This window comes from Quercus suber, unplaced genomic scaffold (assembly GCF_002906115.3).
Source record: "Quercus suber isolate HL8 unplaced genomic scaffold, Cork oak 2.0 scaffold_74, whole genome shotgun sequence".
Taxonomy (NCBI): domain Eukaryota; kingdom Viridiplantae; phylum Streptophyta; class Magnoliopsida; order Fagales; family Fagaceae; genus Quercus; species Quercus suber.
The window spans coordinates 991,462-1,004,381 of record NW_027069539.1 but is presented as its reverse complement, the minus strand read 5'-3'; the positions used below and the strand labels follow the sequence as shown (position 1 = coordinate 1,004,381).

The 12,920-nt window shown below is 33.9% G+C and overlaps 1 protein-coding gene across 1 annotated transcript; it reads right to left on the bottom strand.

Moving 5' to 3' along the window:
• Nucleotides 1-1,345: 1,345 nt before the first annotated feature.
• On the bottom strand, nucleotides 1,346-2,911 carry LOC112005389 (protein SODIUM POTASSIUM ROOT DEFECTIVE 2). The gene is made up of 3 exons (XM_065773386.1): nucleotides 2,316-2,911; nucleotides 2,017-2,092; nucleotides 1,346-1,717 (listed from the first exon to the last, which is right to left on the bottom strand). Exons 1-3 carry the CDS (start codon nucleotides 2,775-2,777, stop codon nucleotides 1,554-1,556), a joined length of 702 nt encoding a protein of 233 aa, XP_065629458.1. The 5' UTR covers nucleotides 2,778-2,911; the 3' UTR covers nucleotides 1,346-1,553.
• Nucleotides 2,912-12,920: the final 10,009 nt, after the last annotated feature.

The window sequence follows — 12,920 nt, the reverse complement described above, 5'->3', positions numbered from 1 at the left end:
TTTTAGCACATCATTTTACAATTCACCATTTATCACATCTTCTATTTTTCAATTCTATATATTAAAATAATATATTCCAATATTAAAATAACATAAAAAAAAACCAACAATATATAAAAATACAAAATAAAAAAACCAACCACCCCCACCACAACCCACAGGCCACCCCCGCTGCCAGCAACCATCAACGCCCCAACCACATCCTACCCACCACCATCTCACACCAGAAATAACACAGCAGAGCACCAAACCACCACCATAGAAAAACAAAAACAACAAAAAACACAATCCAACCGCATCCCACACACCCACCCACTGCGGCCGCTAACCCATCCACTGCCGACCCACCCACCCATCAACACCCACCACCGTCTCACACTAGAACCACCACAGCAGGACACCAAAACCACTACCACAGAAAAACAAAAACAACAACAAAAAACACAAAGATCGGCATCAGGTGGCGCAACAAGGCTGAACGGAAGAGAGAAAAGCCACCCACTGCCGAACCACGAATCAAATCACCACAAAAAAAAAAAAAAACCCACAGCAACAGAGATCGGCATCATGTGGCGCGGCAAGGCTGAACGGAAGAGAGGTCGCCACCTACTGCCGAACCCACCCATCAAATCACTGCAAAAAAAATAAAACCCACAGCAACAGAGATCGGCTCAGGTGGCGCGGCGAGGCTGAACGGAAGAGAGTAGCCACCCACTTCTGAACCACGAATCAAATCACTGCAAAAAAAAAAAAAAAAAAAAAAGCCATAGCAGCAAAGATCGGCGAGGCTGAACAGAAAGAGAGAAAAGCCACAACAATGAGAACGAAAAAGAGTGAAAGAAAAGATGGGTTGTCTGAGGAAGAATGAGAGAGGAGAGGAAAAAAGAAAAAAAGAGGAATAAAGTGATGAGAGAGGAGAGAGAAAGATGAATATAAAAACAATAAATAGAAATGGCATTCGGATCCGTACGCTCTCAAAAATGAGAGCGTACTGTAGCGTGTTGTATAATTTCAGCATATTTAACATACCTGATGAGGGTTTATTTTTGTGTTTGGTATGTCAAATGTGCCAAATATTTAGCATTTGGCACATTTGAGAGACCTGATGAGAGTGCTCTTACAGATACACTCTACACTGGCAGTCTTGCACTAGTTTGCCAAAGAATTGACCCCACAACAAGCGGGATTTATATTGGAAGTAGTAAACAAAAAGACATTTCAAGAGTTGCCAGCCTAATAAGCAAGATTTTAAATTCAAAGAAAGTGAAAAAGGAAAGCTTAGAAGGACATATTTGTTCCTTCCAAGAAATAATGATCAGAGACTCAGGGAGCATAAGAGTACCAATTACCAAACCACCTCTTTAACTTTAACTTTCTTTTTAAACAAGAAAGATTACGATTCCGATCCCATAGAAGAAAGAGTTTTGACATTTACATTACAGGTACATATTGATGCATGATAAGTTGATTAAGCATCTAACCACATACAGACACAGTAACACACACCACCGAAACTTGTACATTAAACTCTAATATTATTTGCAGTTAATTTCTTATGCTGACCATTGGGAAGATGGTGTTGGAGATGATGATGTAGGAGACGGCCAAAGTTGTGCATTTTTCACTTTGGAAACACTTGCGAGTACACCTAAAGGTGTCACGTCCCCAATGACTGTCACTTTCTTTGTCTCCAAATCAATACTAAATGATGTCACTCCTGCACAGAATTAGCCAGAAACATTACCTTAAAAAAATGGGGAACTGCAATTTGATAATTGATGAACGACACAAAGCTAGGGTGTAAACACTATAAAGAAGTACTGTCGTACAGTTGGTTTAATATATGTACTATAAATTAGAGGTGTTTAGGTTGAATATTTGAATATATGTTTTGCTTACAAGTAGTGCTATTATATATTCAATCTTGGTGTTCATCAAAAAATATATTCAATTTTGGTGGGGAATATTTAAAAATTTTAAAGAACAAACAATCTAGTATGTCTACTACAAACTAACCTTCCATTTTTGAAATATGTTTTCTCACTTTTCCTTCACAGCCCTTGCAATGCAGTGATACCCTCAAAACCACGACCTGCATATTGAATATCAATAATAAAAGTAACAACAACAACAAAGTACAAACTCTCTAACTACATAGATTTCTCCATAAATTTTCTAGGAATATGTTTTTCAAAGACTATATGACTAAAGTTTTCGCACTTATAAAGCTTGTTGCTGTATGTTTCTCACAAAATATATTACCAAGTTCAGATTTTTTTTAAGTTCGAAGACACAGAAAGATCAATTAAAGGTACCTGATCAAGGGAGCGAGCTGAGGAAGAGGATTTCAAGGCAGGAGAGTGATTTGAGCTGAGGCGCTTAAGCTTTGGCGATTCAGCAGGAACCAATGCAGAGACAGGCGGCTCAGACTCGGACAACCAGTTGATAAAGTGTGTGTCACTGTCACTTAAGAGAAATCTAGAGGAACCAGAAGGACTATTATTACTTGGATCATTTGTCTTAGCTGAGCTTTTTCTACGTAAGTAGTCACTTTGTTTAACGGAACTGGGCCTCTTATGCTTTTCATAGTAAGGCTTAGGATTAAAGGGTAACTGAGATGAACATGGGACATGAGGTAGGCTTTTTGGTCGATCATGGAGATGTGGATTGTGGCGATTATAGGGTCTTGGGCCACGGCGAACCATGGAACGTTGTTCCATGCTGGAGCATATGGCTGTGGAGGCCGGTGAAGCACAGAAAAGATCCATTCTTTTCATGGTTGGACTAGGGGATGGAATGGTTAAGAATAGAATAGCTTGTAAGTTTTGGCTTTTTCTTTGTAAAAATGCAGCAGAAGCAGCAAAGAAATAGGGAGTAGTAGAAAGTATCTTCCTGGTGAGCCCAACTAATATGCTTTTAAAGTTGAATATGAGAGAGAGAGAGAGAGAGAGAGAGAGAGAGAGAGAGGAAAAAGGAGCAGCCAGGTCCCACAAAAGGGATTAGGGGTGGTAATAATAGATTTGTGATTAATCTGGATCTTCAAAGTTGTTTATTTTTTAATTTTTTTGACAGGTGGGGTTAAAAGTTTGGTTTATCTTTGTGTGATATGATTGCTACCACTACTAGTAGCATGAAGAAAGGCTCAAAAGTAACTACTCTTATTATTTAGAAATCATTGTTTTGCATATAATTGCCATATTGCCTACTTCTTCTGTCCTAGACTTTATGCTTCTTCTCGGTGTGTGGTTACTATGTGGTAGTGTTGGCACTGAATTAGTTCCCCAATCATGGATTTGACGTTCCTTTACATTAATATGAAATTTACCTTAGATTATTGAAAATTGTGCTAGTCTCCATTCAAATGAACTAAACACTACTGAAAATTTTACTAGTGGTCTTAGGTAACTGTAAACTGGGTATATAAGAAATTTGTATGTCTTATATGAGAAAATTAAAAAAAGAAAAGAAAAAAAAGATTTACGATATAATTCACGTTTCGATAACTATATGCAAAAAAAATTTGGAGAAAATGAGCATTTGTCCGTAATTTTCAAACTATGTAGAAAAAATGCCTTTATTTTTGAAATTTGATTTTAATAAAATCGAGTTATGTGTAAAACTTGATATCTTCAAAATTGAGTTATATGTATATTTTTAAGTGAAACTTGATATTAGTAATATCGACATTTTTAATGTCGAGTTCTACCTGTAACTCGATTTTGTTAAAATTGAGTTTGAAAAATAAGGATATTTTACTAAATAGTTTCAAAATAGGAACATTTTGCTGCATAAATTTGTAAAGTAGGAACAAATACCCATTTTTCCCAACAAAATTTTATGATCTATGGATTGTAAAAAATGCACAAGCCCTCATGCAAGACTACCCAACAAGCATGACCCCATTTTGCAGCCATCAACTAACTTGAAGGCATCTTGTTGAGCTCAAGGCCAACTGGCTATTCCGACTACAAAGTATGGTTATTCGGCCACGACATCCAGGCAAGATCAAACAATGCACTTAGTATAGCGAGACTATCAACCAAGACAACCTCGGTCCAAAAAGGGCATGAAAGAGCCTATATGTGTGTTAGCTGCTAAGCACCCCTGCCTAAAAGCACAAATGGTAAAAGTTCATATTGCCTCACTAGACTAGTCTTGCCCTGTGCAAGTTTTCCTTGCTCCAAAGAGATAACAAGATGGGTATAGGTTTTATTCACCTGACCCTGAGTATATGTATATATATGTAATTTAATATTTTTTTTTATACATGTCCTAGTTAATTATAATTTAATTTTTGGTAAATATTCTTCTACCATTCTTAACAAAGTTGTTTCCCATTAAGGTCGAAGTCACTTCATTAAGGATAGTAAAATACATTCAACTTGGCCTGCCCATAACCTACCTTGCTCCCTCCCAACACGGGTTTTTTTCCACCCAATAGAAGAGAGATGGGGCGGGAATGAGACATCCCTCATCCGACCCTACCCTATCCCATTGCTATCTCTAAAAAGAGTATTTGCAAAGAATTATGACTCTTCACATTTACATTTATTATGGCTCACAATCATTTGCATTAAATACAATAGGATAGGAGCTTTCCCTCTATAGTGTTGGCTCTAAGGAAGGCACCCTTAACATTTGCAACCTAAGGGAGTAGCGTGTTATCAATCCCTCCACTTGATTGCATAGGGAAACCCCCACAAACCTACATTAAGGAAACCCTATAAATACCCTCGTAAATCAAGAAAAATATGTAATCCTAACTACTACTATTACTCTATTGTTTAATCTCAAGATTTCTATAAACTCTTGTGCTAACTTAACCTTTTGAGTTCCTTCGGCTAACCCCCTAATTGATCTTTGGCCTATTGAGAATGATGCCTTCTTCATGTAGGTTCTCGCCTTGAGCATCCCAGGAATCCTAACCTCTGTCTCAATTTGAATCCTTATTACAATTCCTTTATATAATATATTTCACCGCTACAATTTCTATTTCCATTTCTTTGCACACTATGAAGTGAGAAAGTAGTATTGTTCTCAAAAAAAAAGTGAGAAAATAGTAGTTGGACATGTGTTTTACTTTAGGGAGGTGGTTTTTACACACCTTTACTATGAACAAAATTTCTTTTACAATTTGTTTCTCAACTTGTTGAGATGACAAGTTTTGAGTGATAACCAATTATTTTCACGCAAAAGTGGAACTTGTTTGGGGGGGGGGGTGGGGAGACCAAATTGTGATATATATATATATATATATATAATTTCACCCCTACAATTTCTTCGCACACTATGAAGTGAGAAAGTAGTATTGTTCTCAAAAAAAAAAAAGTGAGAAAGTAGTTGGTCATGCGTTTTACTTTAGGGAGGTGGTTTTTACACACCTTTACTAGGACAAAATTTCTTTTACAAATGACAAGTTTTGAGTGGTAATCAATTATTTTCACGCAGAAGTGGAGCTTGTTTGGGGGGGGGGGGTGGGTGTTGTTGGGGGAGACCAAATTGTGATATATATATATATATATATAATTTCACCCCTACAATTTCTATTTCCATTTCTTTGCGCACTCTAAATTGATAAAGTGGCAGTTGGGCATTTGTTTTACTTTAGGGAGGTGGTTTTTACACACCTTTACTATGGACATAATTTCTTTTACAATTTTTTCACAACTTGTTGAGATGACAAGTTTTGAGTAGTAACCAATCATTTTTACACTGGAGTGGAGCTAGGATTTTTTATTTGGGAGAGGGGGGACCAAATTGTGGTACTAATATATTATTCAAAAGTCAAGACAAACCATCACACACATGCATAAACACATACAGATATATAAACCTTAACATTGTGATACTAGAGTAGATCATAATTTATAAATATATTGTATATACAAAACTATCAACTATGACATAAGTATATTCACCAAATAATTTTTAGGGGATTTTATCATTTTCTAAACTCCAATGAGTATACAAAAGTTCTAGTTTGATAACCATGAATAAAAAATGAATTTGAGAAAAAAAAAAAAAAACTATCATGTCTCTATAACTACTAGACCAATTAACAAATTCTATTATTTTTAAAAGTATCATTGAACTAACTTAAATATTTGAGGGGCCAATTTCTATTTTTATAGGTTAATATTTAAATTTTTTAATAACTATACAAAAAATTAAAGAGTTTTTAAAAATTTTGGAGGGGCCATTGCCCCCAAGCCTAGCTATATATAGCTCCACCCATGCTTTCAGCCTTTCACATGCACATAATACTGAGACCGCTTTTATTTTTCATGACTCATAATCTACCATTTTAAAAGGTTGTAAAAAATAAAAAATAAAATAAAAAGTTAGTGCCCCTAGATTTAATCTCTTTTACACAATCTAACATTAGTCAAGAATTAATCTTTCTTTTAATTTTCCTTAATATTCAAATATTATATAAGATAAGATAACAACCGCGCTGTGCAGTGCTGCTGTTTAGAATATAGTTTTATTTCTTTACATGAGTATAGTTACGTATTATAGTCGACATAATATATCACACTACATGAATTTTGCAAGCGTGATTATCACTTTTCTACAAGTCTCGTGATAGAACATTGGTACTTTTACCTACTGCAACTTTTTGTTCACTTCATTGGATGTACATAAATATGTAATCAAGTTATCAAAATCCTTTTGTTATGTGTTAGCATCAAACTATGATCCAAAAGAAATTGTTAAAAACAATTAAATTTGGAATCTTATTTTCGGGCATTACTTTTAAATGGGACAAAAGAAACGTTCAAATAGTCAGTAAATGTCGACTGCGTTAAGTTTATCAAAAGTTCGACAGCTAATTATAAAGATAATCGGTCATTAGGACAATATAACTGCATGTCCAAGCAACCGCGACATTTGACTGCTATTTTGGAATCAATGATTGTGTGTAAAATAAGTAATGCAGATGATCGAGAACACAGGGAACTTAATTTACGGGGAAAATTCTTATGCCTGGGTACAAGAATTGGAAAAATAATAATAATATAAAAAGATCATGATTAGATGTTCAAAGAATTACTCTAATCTCGGGTATTGCTTTTATTATTGTTTTGCTAGGAAAAATTGAATTGTGTGCGGTACATGGCAGTCATCGTTCTTTTACACATGCAATTTTTCTATTGGTCAACATGCAACAATCTATTTGCTAACAATTTCCTTGTTTTCCGTCTTAATCCTCCTAATTTTTTTTTGATAGAAACGGGGGTCATATTTAAATTAAAAGTTTAAACATCAACACTAGTGAGCCTTTGAGCACAAAGTCTAGTAGCTCCTAATTGCTGCTCAAGTTTTTGTGAGGTCCAACTATTGGCTTAGTTCTTGAGGGGTTTAGTCCGTTTGGATCCGGTGTAATATATATATATATATATATATGTAATTATCAATTGGTTGTGAGACATAAGAGTATTCGCATTAGTTCGGCTAAAATTTTCTGTCTATTTTAGACTAAGAACCTGCTTTTTCTGACTAATTAAGAACCTACTTTTTTTTTATTTTACATACTCACTTCTCAAAATAATCCACATCAATCAATCTATTCTACAATCTATTTTATTTAAATAATCAATTTTCTCACTTTTTTTTATTATTTCTATCAACTACCCTTTTACCTTTTTGTACACAGATACATGCTCTCTCTCTCTCTCTCTCTCTCTCTCTGAACACAGATTTTTTGTTGCTTTCTCTATACCCATTTTTGAACACAGACCTCCATAGACAATCCTTTACTCAGATCTCCTCTCCTTCTCGTTCTAATCTCCACTCCCTCTTGGTCAGGTCTCCTCTACCTGTGTTCGACCTTTAGGCTGCCTTAAGCATCCATCTCCGCCACAAGCACCGACCCACAACAACAGATGCACATGCAAAGACTTGTTCCAGTCAACCCACAAGCACCAATCTCCACCATCAATACCGATCCACAAGCATCAAAACCCATTCCCGTTGACCCACAAGCATCGATCTCCGCCGCTAACACTGATCCACAAGCATCCAAACCTATTTTCGTCAACCCACAAACTCTAATCTAGTGCCACCAGCACTGATCCACCGATCCACAAGCGACCAACACTAGCACCGATCTATCTCTCTGTTGGTTTGTCTATGTGGGTGTGTTTGTGTTTATCTGAGGAAAAATAAGATAAGGTGAGGAGAGTTTGACACTGAGTTCATTTTGCACGGAGAAGAGAGAGAAAAAAAAAGTGCAAAATGTGAAATTAATTAATAAAATAATAGTATATATAGCTACCGTAACCATACATATATGCATGGTTACTGTAGCACATGTGTAAATATACACAGTTTTAGAAAGATTGATGTGGAAGATTTTTGGGGCAAAATGTGTAAAATTTGTTACTTTTGTATTTTGTAGAGTTTTACATCCACTGATGCGGATACTCTAAAAGTTATAGATGGTGTTGGGGCATGCATTTTTCGTGTATGGTCACATGTTAGTCACCAGAGGGATGACCTAAAATACATTCAAGTTTGTTTTTGGAGTCAAGCCCAAAACTTAACGTCAGCCTAAAGAAGACCAATGGCTACTTGTGCATTTTTAGGCTTACAAAAGAAATAAAGCTCAAAGTCTAAGGGCATGTTTGGTAGACTGTAATAGGCACTGTAATGTAATAGGTATTTCTATAGTTTAGTTATTCTTTAGTTTGGTTATGTTTTTATACACAGTTTTAGAAAGATTGATATGGAAGATTTTTGGAACAAAATGTGTAAAATTTGTTGCTTTTTGTATTTTGCAGAGTTTTACATCCATCGATGCGGATACTCTAAAAGTTATAGATGGTGTTGGGGCATGCATTTTTTGTGTATGGTCACATGTCAGTCACCAAAGGGATGACCTAAAATACATTCAAGTTTGTTTTTGGGAGTCAAGCCCAAAACTTAACATCAGTCTAAAGAAGACCAATGGCTACTTGTGCATTTTTAGGCTTACGAAAGAAATAAAGCTCAAAGTCTAAGGGCGTGTTTGTTAGACTGTAATAGATGCTGTAATATAATAGGTATTCTTATAGTTTAGTTATTCCTATAGTTTAGTTATTCTTTAGTTTGGTTATGTTTTTATACACAATTTTAGAAATATTGATGTGGAAGATTTTTGGAGCAAAATGTGTAAAATTTGTTACTTTTTGTATTTCGCAGAGTTTTACATCCACTGATACGGATACTCTAAAAGTTATAGATGGTGTTGGGGCATGCATTTTTCGTGTATGGTCACATGTCAATCACCAAAGGGATGACCTAAAATACATTCAAGTTTGTTTTTCGAAGTTAAGCCCAAAACTTAACATCAGCCTAAAGAAGACCAATGGCTATTTGTGCATTTTTAGGCTTACGAAAGAAATAAAGCTCAAAGTCTAAGGGCATGTTTGGTAGACTGTAATAAGCGCTGTAATGTAATAGGTATTCCTATAGTTTAATTATTCTTTAGTTTGGTTATGTTTTTATACACAGTTTTAGAAATATTGATGTGGAAGATTTTTGGGGCAAAATGTGTAAAATTTGTTATTTTTTGTATTTTGCAGAGTTTTACATCTCCTGATGCGGATACTCTAAAAGTTATAGATGGTGTTAGGGCATGCATTTTTTGTGTATGGTCACATGTCAGTCACCAGAGGGATGACCTAAAATACATTCAAGTTTGTTTTTGGGAGTCAAGCCCAAAACTTAACATCAGCCTAAAGAAGACCAATGGTTACTTGTGCATTTTTAGGCTTATGAAAGAAATAAAGCTCAAAGTCTAAGGGCATGTTTGGTAGACTGTAATAGACGCTGTAATGTAATAGGTATTCCTATAGTTTAGTTATTCTTTAATTTGGTTATGTTTTTATTACAAGGAATAGTCATTCCTTATAAATAGCTATTCTTCAAAATAAGGAATAATTATTCCTCTTTAAAAAGTTGTATTAGTTATTCCTTAGTAAGTGCAATAATTTCAAAATTTAATACATTTCTAAATAAACAAACTTTCTATATACATCTAACAATTATTAAAAAAAAAAAAAATCATAAAAAATAACACATATCTCTCTTAAATTAAAAAATAACAATTTCTAAGAAGATATAATTGTATGAGTAAGATATTTTCTAAAATAAATGTTAAGTTTCTTTCTAATGTTATAACTTACAACCAAACTAATGAATATGTTTAATTATTACATTACAACACACTTTATTACTAGTAATAAATATTACAATTCCTGTTGTAATCCCCATTCAATGTACCAAACGTATCCTAAGCAATAGAATATGGACAATAAAGGAAATTTAATTTATTTCAAGCAGTAAGTTATAGAGCCGAGTAGTATAAAGCTAGTAGTAAGATATAAACAAAAATGATAAATGTCCAACGATGAGAAAAACCAAAATAATTTATGTCCACCAGTGATATAAACCAGAATAATGTACGTTCAGCAATAAAGGATAAGTTGAGTAATTTATATTTGGTATCGAGGTGTTAGTGAAGCAGTGCACATCAAATGGCAAGAAAACACTAAGGTAACAAAAAAAAAAAAAAAATTTTTTTGGGGAGAAGGAGGATTAAAATTATTATTAAAGAATAGGCAAATCTGCCTGATAAATAGCAAAGATGTGCAATGGAAAATCTTCCATCCAAAAAAAAAAATATATATATATATATATAATGACGTGACGTGCATGCTTAGTTAGGTTATGAGCTACAGAATTACCTTTGCTACCATGTGAAAATCTAATACATTGAAATTATTCCGCATAAGTCTTAACATCCTGGATTAGAAGGCCAAAAGAAGCCAATGAGGGCGAATCATCCATCAAAACTTTCATAACTATCTCCAAATCCCCCTCTAAAATAACCAAATCAAATCCTACTTCTATGGAAAATTCAAGAGCCTTTGCAGCTGCCAATGTTTCTAGTTCCACTACTGATATGGAAAGGGAAACAAAGTAACTTGGATTCATTAGGTCTGTAATAATGAATTGACGAATTAACGTACATTCAGTAATGTATAGTAGGAGATAGAGGAACAATGACTTGTCTTATATAATTTATGGGAAAATTACACTTTACCACTTTAAACTATACTTCTAATTATACTTTACACCATAAACTTTTCGAATATACGTTTTGCACCTTAAACTATGATCTTTGCCACACTTGACACACAACATCGAGTTTTCTGTTAACTTAGATGGAAAAAATATTGCACCATGTAGAAAGATTTAATTGCCCATCTTCTCAATGCTTTAAAAACAAAAAATAAATCACACTTTGCACCATAAATTATATTTCTGATTATACTTTGCACCATAAATCTTGAATTTTCATACAAGTTAATAGCAAATTTAACATCAAACTGTATAATGTAACAAGTGTCATAGTTTATAATGCAAAATATGCATTCAAAAAGTTTAGAATACAAATTGTAATACGAGATCTAGTTTAAGATAATAAAATATAATTCCTCCAAATTTATGACTTCAGGAATAAAGTATCAATAAAATGATAGAAGTTTAGCAATGAGTAATAATACAATTATAGCGGTAGATAAGTAGTATGACACGATAAGTTCTTCCATGATGATTTCTGATTAAAGGGCAAAAATTGAATGTGATTAGAGGAAGAGAGCGTGTGTATGCATAAGGATCGTGTGGTCATAGTCTGATTTCATTTTCAAAAGCCTGCAGTGTGATTAGAGGAAGAGTATGATTAAAAGGGAAAATTCGAGTGTGATTAAAGAGGGTGTGATTGATTGATTTGATTTGATTTGATGTCTTAAAGTTGATGGACCCCAACGTTTAGGGTTGAATTAAAGTTTCGGTAAAATTAAATAAAAAATGTTAGATCAACCATTTTTTACACGATTTTTACTACAATCTGCGTCTTGGGTGGACTTTTTACCCAAACATTGTAAAAATAGTTTTAAATAGTGTAATTTATAATTTAGAATTTTTTTCTTGCATGTAGTTTGATTTGATTTGAAAAATTTGTACAAAAATTTTATTTAATGAAGCAATTATTTTTTAGTAATGGATCAACTTGTGCCGCATTCGTTTGGAAAAGCCAAGAAGAATAATGTTCTCCTTTTTGGTAGAGTTCCATTTGATCTTTATTTTCTTTAGCAAAATCTATGAATAATATGTGTCGGTCTAATGGTTGCAATGATGAAACTTGGAAATGGCTGAGGTGTTTTCCATTGGATGAGGAACCGATGGGTCCAAGCGCTTTCAGACATTCGACTGTTCCAAGTTGGAAACCGCACCACAAAGTACACTCATCAATTACCTTCTGATTAGTTAAGAATAATGATGTAACTATCTACAATCATTTAACTACCGTTGATTTTTTCTTTAAAAGGCTTCTTGAGCATTGGTGATGGATCCCACAACGAAGGTTGTCCACAAATTCTGTCACTTCCCACTTACTAGAAGCCAAGACATTGTTGATAATGATAATCAAATCAGTCCGGTCACACAATCTTTACTTTTTTACTTTTTTCTTTTTTTATAATATCTTTTTTCACTGTGTTTAATTGGCGGCACTGGCTCAATGGCTCTGTACCTGAACTGAATTAGCATGATTCGAGTTATGGAAGTAGGGTATATTGTAATTATTTAAAAAAAAATTGAAGAGAAAAGAAATAAAAGTACAAAAAATGGGAAAAAAAATTGTCCCCTTGTAATATTTGGAAGTAATTAAGAAGTGGAGAAGAGTCACTGCGTATTTTTGAGCATGATGATCACTCTAATCACTCTATAAATATAAGTTTTTGTGGAAGTGGAGAAGATAAGAGACGAAGTTTAAGTTTTGATGAGGAAATTTTACAAATATATATACTTAAATTATCTTAAAGTAAATTTTTTATCTCAAATATAAAATGAAAAAAAACAAAAGAAAGTAT